Raw genomic sequence first — 18,998 nt, 5'->3', positions numbered from 1 at the left:
CACTGTCTTTCATGGGAGAGGAGAGTGAACTCTGGGTGAGAGGCTGGTGTTGAGAGGCAGTGGCGTGGCTAGGAAGGTTCTGGTGTGTATGTCTGTGTGCTTCTAAGATCATTTGGGAGGCTTGTTAAAAACAAAACACACACACACACACACACACACACACACACACACACACACACACACACCAGAAACCCGGCATTGGTTTTCCTGGTGGCTCTTTGCAAAACACTCCAGCTACGAAGAGGGGAGGGGCTGGTGCAGCAGCACAGATGTAGGGACTCTGAGGGTTGATGAAATAAACCCATCCTTGTCAACTGGGGAAAGGCACTCAGCAATCCAGGACAAGACGGCATGGTGCATATCCTGCAGGAGGTTCCCACATCCTTTTTTGGCTGGGTTTATTTTGGGGACAGGAGGGTTGTTTGGCGCTGATGAGGGTTTGTGTCCTCCTAGGGGCTTCTTGATTTCATTTAGCTCAGTTTCCTCTCCAATGGCTCAGCTCAGTGAGCGCCTGGAAGAAAGTGAGAATGCCAAAGCAACCCTTGGGTGGGAGGATGGAAGGTCGGTTTTCACCAGTGGGGGTTAGAGCTGCCATCCAGGAGGACTTCCTGGAGGAGGCAGAATTTTAAGCCAGGGCTTGAAGGAAGAGGTCAGGATTTGAATAGAGGAGATGGGGCTGTGCTGGGGGAGGATACAGCAGGCCCAGGGAAGGGCGGTGGGGCTGGGCGAGTCTAGAGAGACCGTGAGACGCTTCCAGATGCCCCTAGTGCAGTCCTGAGGGCCAGGAGGGAGTCTCGGAGGGGAAATAGGCCTGTGGGAGCCCCAGAGGCAGGCTGAGGGAGAGGGGCCCACCAGGAAGACGAGAAAGGTGCGGTCTGAGGGGTGGGAGGGGAGCAGCCCCAGGAGAGGGGGCACCTGGGGTGGGGCAGCCATGGGTGTCTGCCAGGCCCACGGCAGCCAGGGAACGTGGGATTGCAGGGGCCAGGCTGGTGGGGAGGAGGCCTTTCAGGACCAGAGCTCGAAGACACAGGCCAGAGGAAGGCCAGGCGGGAAGAGGCTCTGTGGGAAGAGGCAGAGCAGGTAGGAATCAAGGTGGGGATGACCTGGGGACCCACCGCCTCCACGCTCACCTTCAGCGCGGGGCCGGCAGGCAGCTGGCTAAAAATCTCAACACCAGGAATTTCTCGCGGTGAAAACAACTCTGTCCCTCTAACCTTTCCTTTTTGGTTATTTTAATTTGTGAGACCAAATTATAAAGACATAAACACAACAAGGGCCAGAGCAGAGGGATCTTTGCAGCCGTCCTGAGCTAGGGAGCGGAGGCCCAGGCCTTGACCCCGTGTCCCCAGGGCCCGTCTATCCTGCGGTAGGCGAGGGTGGGGCTGCCCTGGACACCAGGGTCTCCTCTGTCTGCGTGCATCGCTTGTCGAGCCTGCGAGTGATAAAGGCAACTGCGACTCGATTGTCCGAGTGACAGTTGTGATTTTAATGACAGGCAGTAGGTTATTAATCAAGACATTTGTCAGGAGCATTGGGAGGCGGCATGGAGGGAAAGGGAGAAGACGGGCCTGGGGGAAGAGACAGTGCAGTTCTAGAAGAATCTCCTCCCTGGTTCAGATCCCAGCCCCACCGTCCAGGGAATTTGACCTCTCATAGGTTCACGGCAAGGATGAAGGCAGAAGGTCAGGCACACAGTAGGCACAAACGCTGATTCTGAGCAACCAGGGCTGCTGCCAGGGCCAGGTTAGCAGCACACAGCACCCAGGGGGCTTGCTTGGAGGCCGAGCGGGAGCAGCCTGTGGACCGATTCACAGGCCTGCGTGTCCCCAGCCAGTGCTATCTGATACGGAAAAGAACTTCGAAGGCTTTTAACATATGGTAGAAAATCAGGGAGCAAGGACCCAGAAATAAAAGTTTCTAAGGATCCCTGGGAGGCTTCTTGGGGGCTAATGGAGACCCCTGGACCCTGGCCAGCCTGGGGTTCTAGACCCGCTCCTGGTCTGGTGTGAGCACGCTCCCCTGACCTTGCAGGAGCCCTGCCCGACCCACATCTGTCCTGGGCCTAGGATGACCTGCTGCTCCAGAACCCGCCCTCCTGGGTGCTCTCTGGGCATGTAGCCCATCTCTGGATGGTGGCCTTGGTGGGGGTCTGGGGTGTGGCTGTTTTCTGAGCCAGTGGACGGACCGGGAAGCCAGAGGACAGCCCCTCACCCTGCCTGAGGACAGCCAGTTAATCTTTAGGAAGGAGGACAGTTCCTCCCAGGCTTTTGAGTGAATCATCCAGATTTCTGGTCCACTGGTGTCCAGGCTCAGCAGGTGGAAGTGTACTCACTGCTGCCATAGACGTGCCCGGTTACAGAGACTGCCCTTGCCCTCCCCCACAGGGGCCCGCACACTGGCCTCAGGTCAGGGGTCTGGGACTGGGGGGCTCCACAGCCAGCTGGTGACCTCGGCAGGCCTTGCTTCCCTGTGCCCCTGCCTGGGCTGCCATCCCATCCCCTCCAGGCCTGCCAGGGTCACAGCTGGCCGCTTTCCAGACGAGTGGCCAGGTGGCAGGAGCTGCCTTGCAGCCCTGTTTGGAGACAGGTGTGTGCATTTCGGTGTCTCGACCTCCAGCTGCTCAGAGCTGATGGGGCGACAATGCCCGCCTTTCCCCCCGCATGGGAGAATTGGGGGTGAGGACAAAAATAGGTCTGCAGCTTTGGGGGAGCTCAGCTAGGGGAGGGGACCTTGTGAACCCCTCCATCTCAGAGCTTGAGTCCACAGAGAGGGCACTGTGTCCGTGGAAGGGTGTGGGAGACCCAGTGGGGAAAGTTCCCTGGAAGCAAAATGTGCTGGGTCATGACTGGCTTTGCTCGTGGCTGCTCGGCCCCCAGTGCCCAAGGGTCATCCGCACAGCCCAGAAGGGAATTTCCAGGGGATGCTTCTCTTAAGGCCACGTCTGCTTGGGGCTTCTCTGGAAACTGCAGGCCCTGCCCTGCACCTGACCTCTCCCAGGGACAGGCACAGGCCTGCAGATTGGATTTTGTTTTGTTTTGTTTTGAGACAGGGTCTCACTCTGTCGCCCAGGCTGTGGTGCAGTGGTGCGATCGTGGCTCACTGCAGCCTCAACCTCCCAGACTGAAGCCAGTCCCCCCACCTCAGCCTCCTGAGTAATCGCGACCACAGACAGGTACCACCATGCCTGGGTAATTTTTTATTTTTTCTATTTTTTGTAGAGATGGAGTCTCACTACATTGCCTGGGCTGGTCTCGAACTCCAGAGCTCCAGCGATCCTCCCTCGTTGGCCTCCCAAAATGCTGAGACTCCAGGTGTGAGCCACTGAGCCCGGCCCAGATCGGATTGTTTTTAGTTGAGGTGAAATTCATGTAACATACAATTAGCCATTTTAAAGGGTACAGTTCAGTGGCATTTAGTGCATTCATAATATGCAGCCCTCGTCTCTGTCCTGGTCCAAATCATTTTCTTTTTTTCTTTTTAATTATAAAGAAAAGCAGTGTAATTGGTTCATGGTTCTGCAGGCCTTGCAGGAAGCATGGTGCTTACATCTCCTCAGCTTCTGGGGAGGCCCCAGGAAACTTACAATCCTGGGGGAAGGCAAAGGGGGAGCCAGCACATCACATGGCAAAGGCAGGGGCGAGAGAGGGACCAAAAGGACCATCCCAAAAGGAAGCTCAGATCCATTAGCAGCCACTGCCCTCTCCCCTCCCCTAGCCCTAAGCAACCACTCATCTGGTTTCTGTCTCTGGATTTGCCTGTTGGGGCATTTCAAACAAATGGGATCCTCCTTGTATGTCCGGCTTCTTTCATTCAGCCTCTGTCTTCAGGGTTCATCTGTGTTGTAGCATGGATTAGCACCTCAGTCCTTTTTATGGCTGAGTCATAGTCCACTCACTGTATGGATAAACCGTGTTTTCTTCATCTATCCATCATCTGATGGACATGTAGGTTTTCACTTTTTGGCTATGTGCTGATAGGAACATCTGTACAAGGTTTTGAGTGGACCTGAAGGTATGTTTCAAGCCTCGCTGTGTATCAGGATCCATTCCTTTCTATGGCTGAATAATATTCCCATGTATGCAGAGACCACATTTTGTTTATCTGTTCCCCCGTTGATGGTCCTCTGGGCTGATTTGATAATTTTTAAAGATGCACCTTCTGAGGCAGGAGGATCCTTGAGACCAGGAGGTCGAGGCTGCAGTGAGCTATGATCACACTACTGCACTCCAGCCTGGGCAACAAAGTGAGATTCTGTCAAAAAAAAAAAAAAAAAAAAAAAAAACTACATCTCTGAGAGGGAAAGCCAGACAGGGTGCTATCAGTATCTTTCTTTATGTATGTGTGTGTGTGTGTGTGTGTATTTATTTATTTATATTTATTTGTTTTTGAGATGGAGTCTCACTCTGTTGCCCAGGCCGGAGTGCAGTGGCATGATCTCGGGTCAATGCAAGCTCCATCTCCTGGGTTCACGCCATTCTCCTGCCTCAGCCTTCCTAGTAGCTGGGACTACAGGCGTCCGCCAGCACACGCGGCTAATTTTTTGTATTTTTAGTAGAGACCAGGTTTCACCGTGTTAGCCAGGATGATGTCGATCTCTTGACCTCGTGATCCGCCTGCCTCGGCCTCCCAAAGTGCTAGGATTGCAGGTGTGAGCCACCGCGCCCGGCCTGCTGTCAGTATCTTCATACTTACAAAAGCCAAGGACTTGGGTGGCTGGCCAGGCCCCACCCGCTGTCCTGCTCCCCTTGCCTAGAGACCAGCCAGGGGCCGGCAGGGGCTGGGCTCACACAAGTTGCTGGTGTGATTCTTGGAGTGTGTGTGACATTCCAAGGCCTCTCCTAATGTTGGGAGGAGAAAGGAGTTCCGCTGCTCTCACTCCAGGCCCAGTGTCCCAGGGCAGAAGTGGTCTAAGTGACCGACCTCCCTGCCCGTCTGGTCTGGCGCCGAGAAGTGCTTCCTCGTAAAACTTTATTTGTATGTGCTGCCGCCCTTCCACTTCCTCCGCACAGCAAATCTGAGGGAATGTTTCTGAGCTCCAGCTGCGTCCCAGGCACTGGGCATGGCTCTCTCTATTGTCTTGTCTGGTCCTCACCGAAGTGGGGGCAGGGGACACCTTCCTTGCAGGGCAGCAGCTAAGGAAACGGGTGTGCAGTGGGTGGACATTTGCCCAGTCAGGCAGCTTGACTCCCATGTCCATCCTCTCCCTGCACCCTCCGGGGGGTGGCCACCGGCTGTGCTCTCCAAAGCCACATGTTAACGTTTGCTGTCTGGGTGGTCATTGAATGGGGTTAACACGTCTGGCCCCAGGGTGTTTTTAGAGGTAAGTGGTAGAGAGGGTGCTGCCCTGCCCGTAGGGAGGGAGCCAGACAAACTGAAGACCGCTTTGTAGGTGATCAGAAGCCTCAAACAGCAGGCTGGGCTCATTGGCGGCCCAGGAGCTGAGACTGCCTCACTTGGACTGGAGGTAGTTTCCTGATGGGAAGAAAAGTTGCAAGGAGGAGACCCTGCTCCCCTCTGACTGCTGCCAGCGAACTGGACCTGTTTCTGCTGTGGTTTGTGTTCCGTTGACATCGTTGAAAGCTACCCATGTGCCCATCGGGCTTGGCCGCCAGCCCCTGCCCTCCTCCTCACCTCCACCACAGAAGTTTCAGCTCCTGCCCTTGAAGTCTGCCGTGGCACAGCCACTCCAGCAGGCCTGCCAGGTAGACGGGGTTCTCAGCGCGCTGCAATTTTATAAAAGCCTGCTAAAATCAGACCACTCCGGAACACACGCTCTCCAGGCTTTACATCACCAATGTTGACAGTAGGAAAATTTGGCCAGGTTTCTCTCAAATATGAAAAATGGGAACTAGGCATGCGAGGAAAGGAAAACCTGGCATCCCCACCCCAGACAGCAGGAGTGCTGGGAAGGCACGGCGGACTTCTCCGAGCCCCACAAGCTCATCCGTGCAGTGTAGCGATGCCCGCCCGCAGGGCCCTGAATGCGGACCTGGTCAGGTGCCCTCACACAGCCGCACTGTCTGGATGTGCAGGGGACGGGGCGGAGGGCTTCAGGTCACTGGAGGAGGCTCCTGGCAGAACATCTCCTTGCCAGGAAGGAGCTACTTTGCCACTGAGTCGGCCCGTCACTGGGTCCTGGAGCTTCTGGGTGACCCGGTAGAGGGACAGGTTGTGGAGAGCAGTTGGGTGCAGGACCCAGCCTGGATGCCCTGGGATCCCCATGGCTCGCCTGTGGCAGCCCAAGTGGACGCAAGCTCTTCCCAGGATTTCAGACACCTGGGACGCTTACACTTGGCCAGGGCTGTCTGGCTAGCAGGGGCCAACTTGCCTCCCAGACAGTAACAGGGCAAGGGGTATGTGTCGGGGGAGCTCACTGGTGGCAGAGGGTCCAAAACTCCCAGGATCCTCTGTCCCCATCAAGGGTCCGAGCACTGCTTCCCCAGCCCCCTTCCCCTGCCTCGGCCTGGCCTCGCCATATAAAGTTTAAAGGTTTTAAATGCAAATATTTCTCTTTTATAGATGCCAGCTGTCTCCAGAGAGTGCGTTTCCTTGCTGTTCAACTTTATTGTCCAATTAGCTTCCCATATCTGAATACCGGAGAGCCTGGGGTGGGGGGGACAAGAGGGAGGAGGGGGGCTGCAGGGGGAGGGGGAGGGGAGCTGCAGGAGGGAAGAGGAGGGGGCAGGAGGGAGGAGGAGAGCCATGGCTCCTGGGCCAGCTCTGGAGCTGGAAGGTGCCCTCTGGGACCTGTATCTGGGTTGGGGTCAGGGAGTCCAGGTCATAGGGTGAGCACCTCTCCAGAGGTGAGGTCACGCATTTCAGGTTTCCCCAGTCCAGTAGGAGAGGCAGGAGCCGGGGGTGGTTGGTGGCAGGGGCATTCTTTTCCCATTTAGAAAAATAAAGCCAGCAGCCCCGACGCACACGGCTTCCTTTTACTCCCTCTCCCGCCTGCTTTCCAGCCGCGGTGGCGGCGTCCCCATTCACCAGGGCTCGGCGGCGCTCACAAAGCGAGGCAATTAGAATTGAAAATCTATGCAAAACAGCTGTTAACTGATTGTAAAGGAGTGCAGCTGTGTGCGGGGTGCGGATTGGAACCAGGCGCTGAGAGGGCAGGAAGTGTGGGGCAGCCCGGGGTTAAGAGGAAAACTCCTCAAAGGGAGTTAGCCAGGCCTTAACCCTTTCCTGTTCCCCTGGAGGTGACCTGGGCTACTGAGGGCCACCTGAACTGCTGGGGTGGGGCTCCCCCAGCATCCCTGGAGAATCTGGTTCCTCCCCAAGAGGGGCAGGCAGGGAGAGGCGGGCCCCGCTTTTTCCTCTCTCCCTTCAGCCTTTATCCATTCAGCAGATTTGGGTTAAATCTTAAATCCTGCCCAGGGGTTGGGGACTGTGTCCCTGCTAGGAGACAGGGGCCCCTCTTCCCTTGAGGCCCCCACTGCCGCTCTGGAGCACGGAGTCTGGGACTCCAGCAGACATGCTGTGGCCCGGCCTACAGGGTGGCTGGTGGAGGATGCTGCTTCTCAGGCCCTGCTTGGAGACCTTGGCTCAGTAAGGGGAGGGGCCTGGGGATCTGCATTCCTCCCCCCACCCATGATTTAAGACCCGCTGCACTGTGTGGTCGCTATCTAAGAGGGGGACGCAGCCTGGAGAGATGAATTCCAGAGGCAGGGATGGGAAAAGCCTTCTTGCAAGAGATAAGATGTAAGCCGGGCTTTGAAGAATGGGGAGCATTTCTGGGCCAGTGATAGCAGGGCAGGAAACAGAGGAGGGTGGAATCTAAGTGGTGGGAGCTTGCACCTTCACCGATGCCTAGGGCAGGGCTGAGGGCAGATGGGGTAGCTGGGCAGCCTTCTACCCCTCAGCCCTTCGTGCCCTGTGGATTTAGTGCCCTCTTTGGACTTAGCCCCCCGCCCCCTGCCCCTGCAGCAGGGCTGGTAGCCTTGGGGAGGGTGGGCTGTGCGTGCAGGGCAGCTGGGTGAATCCCAGGGATCTCAGCTCTAGGCAGCGAACGGCCCCCTCCCCCGGCCCCCAACCAAAATGGTTTTCAGGCACTGGACAGCTGCCCAGGGGTAAGCACGTAGACCTGAAACCGCTTGAGAACTGTCGTCCCCCTGCAGGTGTATCTTTCTTCATAATCAGAGTGACCATGGCAGGTGGTTACCGAGAAATGCTGCCAGGTGTAAGAGCCACGTCTGGATGAGACTCGTGCTGGAATGTGTGTGCCCAAGGCAGGCCAATTAACCTTCTCAGGTCTCCCCACTCGGGCTGTGTAATGGAGGTCACTGCCTGCCTTGCAAGGCCAGGAGGGCTTCCAGTGACATGCGCTGAGCAGCGCGGCTCTTGTTAGGTGCTTGGTGAATGGCAGAAGTGATCTTTACCTCCTGGCCCATGGACATCCAGGTCCCTGATACTTATTTGCGGATCCAGGCGCTGAACAAGGTGTCCAGGCAACATAATGAAGGTGACATGCAGTTCTTACATGGTAGGAGCAACTGGCCAGGGTGGAGAATGACCCTGGGTTAGGCTGTGTGCTGTCTTGCTGAGCCCTAGAAGCAGCAGAACCAGAAAGAACGTGTCCAGGATCCATCCTCCACCAGGGCTGGGCCCTGTGCTAGGACCTAGTGGGGTTGTGACAGTCATGGGTGGTGCCCGCACCCCTGAGCACCTGACATGGCCCAGGCTGATGCTTAGGCAGTGGTCGTGGTGGTCTGTGCTGTCATCCTGCCCCCTTGCCTTCCAAATTTCCTTGCTGCCTTGAAGTGTTCCTTCTGTCAGTGTCTGCCCTCTGCTGTCTGTCCCTTGCCGCCCCTGACTTTAAAAAACAAAAAACAGAAAAGGACAGGGTCTTGCTTTGTGGTTCAGGCTGGAGTGCAGTGGCACAATCATAGCTCAGCCTCAGACTCCTAGGCCCAAATGATCCTTCTGCCTCAGCCCCCCGAGTAGCTGGGACCACAAGCTTGTGCCATCACATCCAGCTAACCTTGACCTCTCCGAGGCGCTTGCTGAAGGCTTACTGGAATTTTCAGTTTTGTTTCTGGAAAAGCAAGTGTGAAACAGCCCAGGGTTTAGTATGTTTGTGGATTGAAAAACCGCCCACCCTCTGTGGTTCAAGGCATCCCTTTCTCTCTGGTGGATCCTTCTAGACCTCACGCCTCCAGACACCCCTCTTAGTTCCTGAGCTCAGGGAGTAGATTTAAGGTGTCTCATGTTCATCTGAAATGGAAAGCTTTTTTTTTTTTTTTTTCTTTGAAACAGGGTCTCACTCTGTCGCCCAGGCTGGAGTGCAGTGGCACAATCTCAGCTACTGCAACCTCTGCCTCCTGGGCTCAAGTGATCCTCCTACCTCAGTTTCCCAAGTAGATGGGACTACAGGCACACGCCACCATGCAGAGCTATTTTTTTAAAAAATAGAGACAGGGTTTTGCCATGTTGTCCAGGCTGGTCTTGAACTCATCTCAAGCAATATGCCTATCTTGGCTCCCCAAAGTGCTGGGATTACAGGCGTGAGCTACCATGCCCTTGGGAAAGCTTTTAAGATTTAAATATCTTTCGTGCGCAGGTCTGATAGGTCCCAGGACTTGTGGAGGTAGGGCTGGAGTTTGCACCTAGGTGTCACTGAAGCAGGTACCTGAGCCAGGTGAGGGGCTGGGAGCCTGCCTTCCGCTCTTGGAGGCACAGTTTAGTTTGGCAGGGGACTCAGGGTGTGAGCAAACGCGCACCAGCCACCAGCATCCTGTTGCCTTGGCACAAAGGACAGTCCGTGATAAGGAGCAGCGCGTGCAGCGTCCCCAGGGCAGGACTCCTGCTCTGGGAGATGACCCGTGGGCCCGGCCCTGGCACCTACCTAGCTCCTTGCAGGCAAATGGGAGTGGAGGATGGGGAGGAGGTCCACGGAAGGAGAGCTGTGCCCAGGAAGGGCTCGCACTATCTGGGGGCGCGGGGCTGTGGGCAGGGCGCTGCTTAGGAAGAGAGAGGAGAAGGAGCAGGCCTGGAGGGAAATGGAGGGAGGCCAGCCTTAGCCCCAGTGCTGGGAAATTAGGAGTCAAGCGACAAACCTCGTTAGCGAGGAGCGCGCCGGCTGCAGGAGAGCAATTCCCACCCTTAAACTCGGAGGCCGTGCTCCGGATTACTAATTTCCGGGGGCCGGGCGCACTGACAGTGAGTGTCATCCATCTCCCCCGTGCCAGCCCGCCTGGTGGCCGCCAGCGTTTCCCGGCCAGGACTCACAGAGCGGCTCGCTGCTGCCCCCCGGCGGCTGCCGGGGTGTCCGGCAGCGCCTTGCTCCCCTAGGCCTACTGGGCTGGGACCGGGAGACTCCAGGTGTGAGCAGTTTGGAGCGTAGCTTGCATGTCACCTGTGTGCGTGATCTTGAGCAACTCAGGGCCTCAACTTCCTTATCTGTGAAACGGGACCAGACCACCCATCTATCTCGCAATCCAGGGGAGCTAGATGTATACGCAGGAGGGATTGGCCGGCTCTAAAAAGTAGCCGAGTGATGCACCTCCCAGTGGCCACTCTACATGTTTTTGTGGTTGGCCGTCGTGGTCCTGCTCCAATGGAGAAAGCTAACCCCACCTTCACCCCTGGCCCAAGGGCCTCTCCAAGGAAGAAGGTAGTAGGCGGTGGCACCGTGTCCCGGTGAGAGACCTGGAGGTGGGGCCTAGGTGTCTACCTGGAGAACTAGGCCGGAGGCAGCTCCCGGCCAGGTGCGAGAGGCTCATTTGCATGCTGTTCCCCTCCCCCAGCCGCCTGTAATCCAGGTGGGAAAGGGGCTGGGCCAGTCCTGGAGGTGAATTTTGTTTTTAAGGCTCCGGGCCAGTCGTCCATTCCTTCCTAACACCTCCCTATCCTCCCCTTCCCCGGCCCGTGACTCCCAGCAGGAGTGGAGGCGCCCCTCCCCCTCCCAGCCCTGGCCGCTTGGGGCCGGGTGAATCCGCGGGCCAGTGCGGGTATAAATCACCCGGGGCCGTGCGGCCGAGCCACCGTGTGGTGCCTAAATTACAGCGTCCGGCCAAGGCCTCAAGGGGGGGCGTCGCCGGGGAGCTGGCGGGTCGTGCGGGGAAGCAGCACCCCCACGCCGTGCCAGGGCCGGCCAGCGTCCGCAGGTAGGAGCCAGTAACGGCCCGACCCGGCCTCGCCGGTCCGTTTCCCTTTTCGTTTGTGGTCGGCCCGGAGCCTTGTGCAAGGCGGGGGGCCGGCCTGCGTGCGCCCCCACCCCGGGGCCCAGGCGTGCTCTCGGTCAGAGGTGGAACGGGGAGCGCGGGGCCTGGGGGCGCCCGCCAGACCCCGCCCCCCGGAGGGCACACAGGCTGGTTCTGCTCCTCGCTGGCGCGGGCCCCGAATGCTCTAGGCCCGCCAGCGTCATCGGGAACAGATGGATGGGGGGTGGCAGGCGCCCAGCGCTCGCTCCCGTCGCAATCCGCGCTGGCGCGGGGAGGGGGAGGGAGGAAGGCGGGGGAGGCGGGCCCGCGGGGACGGCAGCGTGCGCGCCTGCCAAGCCTGGCGCGGGCATGTCCCGGGGCAGGTTTGGGGCTGGCAAGAGGGGGCTGAAAGTCGAAAGCCGCAGCGCAGGGGCGGCCGCCCAGGGGGTGCTCGTTTGCCCCAGGACTCAGAAGTAGGGACGCGCTAGATCAGAGGGGTGTTGGAACAGGAGGAGGAGGGAGTTACCCCGGGGCCTCGGAGCCGCCCGGGGGGGTTACAGCCCAGGGCGCCAGAAGGCGGCGGGGGAGGCCTGGCGACCCCTGCCCCCGAGGCCCGCCCCTTTAACCCCGAGCTTCCTGGGGACGCGCCCGCCGCGATTGGGTGGGGGCGGGGCGGGGTGGGCGGAGCCGAGGGTGGGAAGGCTGGGGCCCTCAGTCCCTCTCCGCGCCGCCTGTGGGTGCCCAGGAATTTCAGGACGCTCCCTGAGTCATTCCAGTCAAGTGCCTGGGTGAGGTAGGGTGGGGGGGTGCCAGGAATGGGGAGGCGCTGCGCTGAGGCCAGAAGCGCAATGGGTCGTGCCAGTTTCTGGAGGCGGGCGACCTCGCCTCTGACCGCAACCCCAGCTACTTAATGATCCCCCTGGCGGAGCGGCGCCTCCGTGGGTTCTCCAGCCCCTGGGCCGTGGGCTCTTTAAAGAACACCCCCAGCAGCGGCCCGCATTGTGGCCTTCCCAAAAGTTACTTAAAACTGGGGGATGGGGTCCCTTATGGAATTTTGAGGCCAAGTTCTTAGTATTCAGCCTTTTCTAGTTGGGGTAATAAGGTCAGGCATAGGGGGGTGGGGCTTGGGTACACAGTCTATTTTGTGTCGCCTCCCCCCACCCCACGCGCCACCAGCGCCAAGAAGGTTGTTCTCCAAAAGGCCTCCAGGACACGGAGTTACCCGTCCGCCCATTATTGGGCCTGCGCTGTGCCAGGCACTGTTCTAGGCTCCGGGGACGCGGCTGGGAGACAGGGCTCCTCTCACGTGGCGAGGGTGCTGTGGCTGCTCACTACTTTTAGAGTCAAGTGGCCGGTCTTAGCCACCAAGGTCCCCGGGACCCCGGAGCAGTCCAGCCAGGGGCTCCCGGGAGTGTGGGGGTGGCACCTCCGCGGCCCCGCTGGTGTCCTCGCCTCACCTGGCCGGCCGGGCCGGGGAGGGGCGTGTGCCTGGGCGGGTGGACCCGGGCGCCCGTCGGTGCGCGCGCGCGCGCCTGTGTGTTTGCGGCTGAAACCCGACACCTCCCGCTGGCTGAGGTCAGGGAGCCGGGAGCGAGCCAGTGGCCCGGGAGTGGGCGGCGTTGCGTTTGGGTGTGTCCTCGGCGGCGACAGCAGCAGGTGTTTCTTGGCCGGGGCCCCGGAAGCTCCACCTCCCCAGCGGGCCCGAGCTGCCGCCGCCGAGCAGCCCCGGGTGAGATAAGCAGTTTAGACAAACACTGGGCGACGGTGGCTCCAGCATGTGTCAGCCGAGGCGGAGCTGCGGGGCCCTGGCATGAAAGGTGAGCGCGCCGCACTGGGCCGGGGACGCGGGTCCTCCACCCTCCCCGCACCGCACTCTCTTCCAAGTTCGCGGGTTCTGCGGGGGCGGCCGCCAACGGCTCCCGGGCAACTTCCCCGGAGTGTGAGCGGCGATAAGAGCCGGGAGGGCGGGCAGGCGACCAAAGGCCACCCCCTTCCTCCGCCCGCGGGTCGCAGCCTGGGCGGCCTGGCTGCGGGTGGGGGCTCCGGGCTCAGGAGTGTGCTCAGTGGGGGGCGGGGGGCGTGCGTAAGTGCGTGCGGACTAGAGGTCAGATAAAGTGGGGGGATGGGGGTGGCGGGGGGAGTTTCTTGAGAGCTGCGGGCGCTGGAGAGCTGGAATGAAAACTTTGCGGCGACGCGGGAGGGAGCGAATGGGGGTGGCTGTGCGCCCCCGCGGCAGGTGCTGGTGACGGCCAAGGAAGCGGGGGGCTCGCTACTGGGGCCGCGCCGGTTGGGGTTTTTGTCTTGCTCCCCTCCCCCTCATCGCGGGGGAGTTGGTCGGGAGGGCAGAACCGCAGCCTCCCGGGTCTGTGACCCTCACTCCCTGCTTCCCGAGGAAAGGGCGCGCCACGGGCTTGGCCGCTTCTCTCCTCCCTCTCCCCCCACCCCCGGCGGAGCGGCTCCCTGCCCCTCCCCTCCCCCCCGCAGAAGATGGCTGCCCCAGCCTCGGAGGTGGGAGAGGGATTGCACATCCGCCGCCCCCCACCCGCGCTGGCCTTTTTCCCTCCCCGGCCCTTCCTGCTCCGCCTGGATGCGCTTCCCCGCCCCCAGCCCTCCCGGGCCCTGCGGCCGTGCTGATGGGCGGCGAGTGGCCCGACCGAGTGGAGCCGATTCAATTATATTGCAGCACCAGAGACACCTCCTCGGCCGCCCGCCCGCCTCTCCAGCAGGCTAATTAAATTCCCTTCATGGAGGCGGAGCGGGAGTGGAGCTCACCCTCCCTGCGCCCGCCCACCCCCAGCTTCCCGCCTCCCCTCCCCAGCGCCGGGTGGGGGACCAGGGGGCCACTTAGAAATGTACAGTGGAGACTCCAGGCGTAGGCCATAGGGAGGGGGTTCCCAGATCGCGGGCAGGGATACCGCGACACCCCCACTGGATGGGGGGGTGGAGGCTGTGCTCCTTCCACGTGGTGGGCCGGGGGCTGGTTGCAGTGTCCGTGTGAGATCCGAGGGCAGCATGCTGGTGGTGTGGGAGCACCTGCCGGGTTCCCAGCTGGGCGGTGGATGCCAGCCGGAGTTGAGTCGGTTTGGCTCTTACAAACTATCTTTTGTCTGCAAAGTGCGTTTAAAACACACTAAACCCCTGGTAACCGCTGCAGTGCCTTATCTGGGGCCTGAGGGGTAGGGGCCCACACAGGTTGGGGTTTGGAAACAAAAAGCGGGACCACCAAATGGAAAGAGAGCTCCTTTTGTAAAAGGCGCCTGAACAAAAGGCCCAGCCGCACTCCGGGTGGGAGCGTCCCCGCCTAAGCCGATTTCTAGGAGGCGGGGGACAAAGGGGTAAGAGAGAAGGTCTTGGTGGGGCGCTTTGAAATGTGCCCCCTGGTTGGCCGCCTCGTCCTCTCCCCTGGGATTCTGTGCCCCCGTCCCCCGGCAGGGGTGGAAGGGGCACCCAGGTGAGCAGCCTTCCCCGGCTTCCCTCGGTGTTGCTTAAGCTTGGGGCACTTCAGTGTTGCTCACCCTGTGTTTACGGCCGCCTCCACCAGCAGGGACGGCAGAACCTGAGGCACAGGCTGTGCCTGACTCAGCCGCCACGCCACAGGTGAGGGGCCCAGGGCGCAGGCTCCAACGGCGGCGTGTGTCATCCCGGCCGCCGGCTGTGCAGGGAGCCGCCCCGCCCAGGTAGACTCGGGAGCGCTGGAAGAGGCCCTGGCTTGCGAGAGCAGCGACCTCGGTGCTTCCTAAGACTTTCTGAGACAGCCAGCCCCGTGTGGGCAGCGTTCCTGATCTCCTGCGGGCCGGGTGCAAGGATGGCTTTTGTCACTCTGGCAGCAGCCACCAAAACCAGGAGGGGAAGCTGGAGCCAACCACGGTTTTGATGCTTGGAGTTTTCTTTCCTGGAGCCTTGGGGGCGGTGCCGTGCCAGAGCTGGTGAGAGCCCGCCAGGGGCCTCTGGTGACCTAGGGTCAGCCCCGCCTTGGGAAGGGAGGTCAGGAAGTCCTGGTTCTAGGCACAGTGAGGCTGAGCTCAAAACAAGGAAGGCAACAAGCTGGCCACTGTGGCGCAGGCCCTGAGCTCTTTGGGACGGTTTTTAGGATCCTGGAGTGTCAAGAGTTCAAAGGGACTTGTAGATCTCCAAACTCCGTGTTTTAAAACTGCTACTGGCCAGGCCTTTCCAAGCCCAATTAAGCCACAGCGTCTGGGTTCCTGACCTGGGTCTGGGGGTTGTCAGAGCTCCCCACCTGATCCTAACGTACAGACTGGGGGCAAACTGGGGCCTGGGGCCGGGAGTAGGGCTGACACCACGCTCACAGCAGGAAGCCTCCTCTGATGGCCCCGTGAGCCCTCCCCTCCAGCAGTCACTTCCCTGTCTCTGGGGGAAGTTCAGGGGCTGCTGATCTGAGTGCCTTGTGGTTTCAGAGCAGAAGCCAAGCCTGCCTGTGGGCTCAGCATCGCCGGCCCAAGGAAGAGCCAAGTCTGCACAGCGCCACTCTGTGGCAGACCAGGGTCCTGCACCTCTGAGCTAGAGATCCCCCCCCCCCCCCGCCAGTCCCTGGAGTCCCAAATTCTCCTTGAGCCCCCTGGAGCAGGTACTCTCTGTCCTCCCTTGCGCTGAAGGAGGCAGACCTGGGGGACTTTGGGCTCAGAGCCCCGAGCTGAGGGGCAGGAGCTGGTGCCTCCCACTTTTCTGGAAGAGTGCGGGTAAGCTAGAGGCCTGGCTGCTACCTTTTTCCTGCCCTCAGGAACTCGCAGGGGCTTGTGGAGTTGGCTAGCAGGGCCGGTTTTTTCTGGCCCCATCTGAAGCCTTGGAATTCCCAGCCTGGGTTACTCGAAGTCCAAGGATCAAACCCCACGATCGGGCCGGGGTTGGATGGGAACCCTCTCTGGGTAGCATGTGAATTGCCTCTGTTGTGGCAACAGCAGGGTCCTCGAAAACCACAGGGTTTCCCCTCCCTTTCCTGGTGTGCTGGGAGAACTGTTTTTGAACCTGCAGAGATCCATGTTGCAGGTGACATTTCAGCTTGGTAGCTGTGCTGAAGCCTGGCCGGCTGGCTTTAATTCCTCCCCCCGTGGAGTCTCAGATCTCAGCGGCCTCACTGAGTGCGGTGTGGGATGCCGTGCTGCTGGCTTCACTTCCGCACGCTGGCCTTTCTCCCCCGGCTGAGGCCACAGCCTGGGAGGTGACGTTTCTGAGTGTCCCTGTCAATGAGAATTTATTGAGCTCCTCCTCTGAACCCAGCCGTGTGCTTGCTGCTGGGAGGTGTACAGACAGATAAAACAGGAGCGTGGCCAAAAGCAGCCCTTTGCACGCCTGCCAAACGCACACTCGGGGGCCTTTTAATCTTGCTTCTGCAGCTCTGATCCCCCACCAGCCTCTTCTCTCACGCCCTCAGCTCCAGCCAGACGAAACCACACGCCGTTCTCGCCACTCCTGCGTTTGGCCACGTCCCTGTCCTAGCATGGGCCGTCCTGTCTGCCTGGGATTCTCCCGTCCACTGCAAAGCCCACCTGTCCCTGAGGCCAGTCCACCTGCCCTTCCTGACCCGATGCCTCCCTCGCCTCCATACTCCCATGCCCATCCCGTGTCTGGAAACAGAAGTTCAGAGGGGAAGTGAGAGCTGCCCCCAGGAGGCTGGGGCGGAGCCCAGGCCTGGAGGAAGGAGCCATAGATGAGGGCAGGGCTGGTGCTGGAAAGGGCCTCTGCGTTTACCCTCACCTGCGCCTGCAAAGCATCTGTGGAAAGAAGGGGTTAGGCTGCACTGGAGGCTTTTGTGGGTCCCTGTAACTTGGGGTTTCTAGGGAGGCAGGTGGAGGAAGCAGGGAGCCTCCAGCCCAGGGGTCTCTCCTGGCTGCACTTCTGAATCACCTGGGGGGCTTTTCAAAGCGCCCAGTGCTCAGGCTGTACTGCCAAGCAGTTCAGCCCAAACCTCGGGGGGACGAAGCCTGGGCATCCATGTTTAAACCCCCCAGGTGACTGCCATGTGCAGCTCAAGCTGAGACCCTGGCTCTGCTTTCTTCCAGAGCAGCTTCCTCGTCACCGGGGGGCCAGGGTGGGAACTTTTCAGTGCTTGGCCCTCCTACTCCAGAAGAGCCTTCTGCTGGGGGGAGCGATGTGGGTAGGAATTCCGTTCCCTGGGAAGATGGGTGATGCTGTTTAAGGAGACTTGGGGTCTGGTCTTGTTCCCACCTGGGAAGCCAGAGACCGCCTTGCTTGCCCTGGAATTGGATGGAGAACCCTGATGACTCAGAAATGGACATCTCCCCTCTACCCCACCTCCCCCGCAGGACGGGGCACCTCTCACCTGGCTGCTCTCTGGATGTCTGTGGGCCATGTGTTAACCTCAGGCAGAATCCTGAAGGTCATTCTTGCCTGGCCCAGGTGGGCTTTGAGCCCTTCTAGAGGGGCTTTCAATGCAGAGTCCCATTGGCATGGGTGGATTCGTGTTCGCCCGCATCTCTGGCCAGGCCTTCCAATTCTGGAACCGGTTCCTCCAGCTGGAGGACTTGACGTATCTGAGGAGGTGTGTGTTATCGTGGTTTTGGGATCGCTGGACTGAGGCGGCGTGAGGTGGGTTCATGCTAATGGTGATGTAGACCCTCCCACTTTAATCATCACATCCTCACCCCCACCCCAGTGTTCTCATCTGTAAGACGAGGATGCAGAGGCCCTCTGGCAGTTGAGGGTGAGGATGAGATGCTGTAATGCTTGCCACATGCCCCTGACGGGTAAATGACAGATGCGGGTGAGGGTTGAGAAGGCCTGGAGCGTGGGGTGAGCGCCTGGTGAGTGTCAGCTGTTACTGTGTTGATCGGTGCATCTGACGGTCCATATCTGCCTCTTGCTTAGCTTGTGTGACCTCGGGCACTTGTGTTCTGGGCCTCAGTCTTCTAATCTGTAGAATAGGAATGACAATGTCACCTGTATCCTGAGGCTGTTGAGGGTTGAAGGCTTTATTACCAGGTGCCCAGTGCAGCACCTGACACAGGCTCTGCAAAGCCTCGCGGCTACTCCTGTTGCTGCTGCTGCTGTGGTTTTTGTTTTAATTAGAGACAGGGTCTTGCTCTGTGGCCCAGGCTGGAGCACAGTGGTGTGATCACAGCTCACGACAGCCTCAAACTCCTGGGCTCAAGTGATCCTGCTGCTGCAGCCTCCTGAGAAGTTGGAACCCCTGGTGCGTGCCACCACACCTGGTTAATTAGGAAATTTTTTTGTGTGGAGACAGGGTGTCACTGTGTTGCCCAGGGTGGTCTCAAACTCCTGATCTTGGGTGATCCTTCCGTCTCAGCCTCCCAAAGCACTGGAGTTATAGGTGTGAGCCACTGTGTCCAGCTTGGCTTTAATTTACAAAGCTCCAAGGCTGTGTTCCCCTACCCTCAACTCACTCCCTTGCAGTGTTGGGAGTGGCCCCTTTTCCCACCAAGACTGGAGCTGCTTTTTCTGCCCAAAGGCTCAAGGCACCACAGCAGACCCAGCCGACCCCTCTGCTGGGCTGTAGCAGCTGGAGGTTCTTTTCGGGAGCCTCAACGCCCCCTCAGGCTCACACGCACACCACTGCCCCCTTGATGACTGGGACTCTGGGCCCAGGTGGCGGGAGGTGCTTCAACAAACTGTCCCTCCCCCAGCCCTGCCCTTCCTGTGCTCGGATGGTGGGTCTGTGGCCGCAGGCAGCAATGAAGGGTATTGATCGCCCAGCTTTTGGTTGAGCAGTATTGATGTTGGACAGGTTAAGCCGTCCCAAAGGAAAATCTATGTGTCAAGCTGAGCACAAGACAGCTCGCCAGTGGGGGCCAGGGGACGGGGCACAGCCTTAGGGGCCTCTTCTGTGCTAATCCTGAGTCTTTTATCTTCTGGGTTGGGGGGCAA

General features: G+C 59.6%; 1 protein-coding gene across 9 annotated transcripts in view; it reads left to right on the top strand.

Annotated features, from left to right (window-relative positions):
• GSE1 (Gse1 coiled-coil protein) overlaps nucleotides 1–18,998 on the top strand; it is a 310,266-nt gene that overhangs the window by 235,671 nt on the left and 55,597 nt on the right. The window contains exon 1 of one of the 9 annotated variants that reach the window (XM_009196978.4): nucleotides 11,906–11,926. The exons of 6 other annotated variants lie outside the window; for them this stretch is intronic. Coding sequence is in view for 2 of the 3 variants with exons in the window: in XM_003917263.5 (XP_003917312.1) it covers nucleotides 12,949–12,955 (7 nt within the window). In the remaining variant the exon portion in view is untranslated. Of the gene's footprint in view, nucleotides 1–11,905; nucleotides 11,927–11,963; nucleotides 12,956–18,998 lie in introns of those variants that run through there. 2 more of the 9 variants (XM_003917263.5, XM_009196981.4) reach the window with 2 other exon arrangements.

This window comes from Papio anubis, chromosome 18 (genome assembly GCF_008728515.1).
Source record: "Papio anubis isolate 15944 chromosome 18, Panubis1.0, whole genome shotgun sequence".
NCBI classification, from domain to species: Eukaryota; Metazoa; Chordata; class Mammalia; order Primates; family Cercopithecidae; genus Papio; species Papio anubis.
This window is presented reverse-complemented; position numbering and strand designations above follow the sequence as displayed.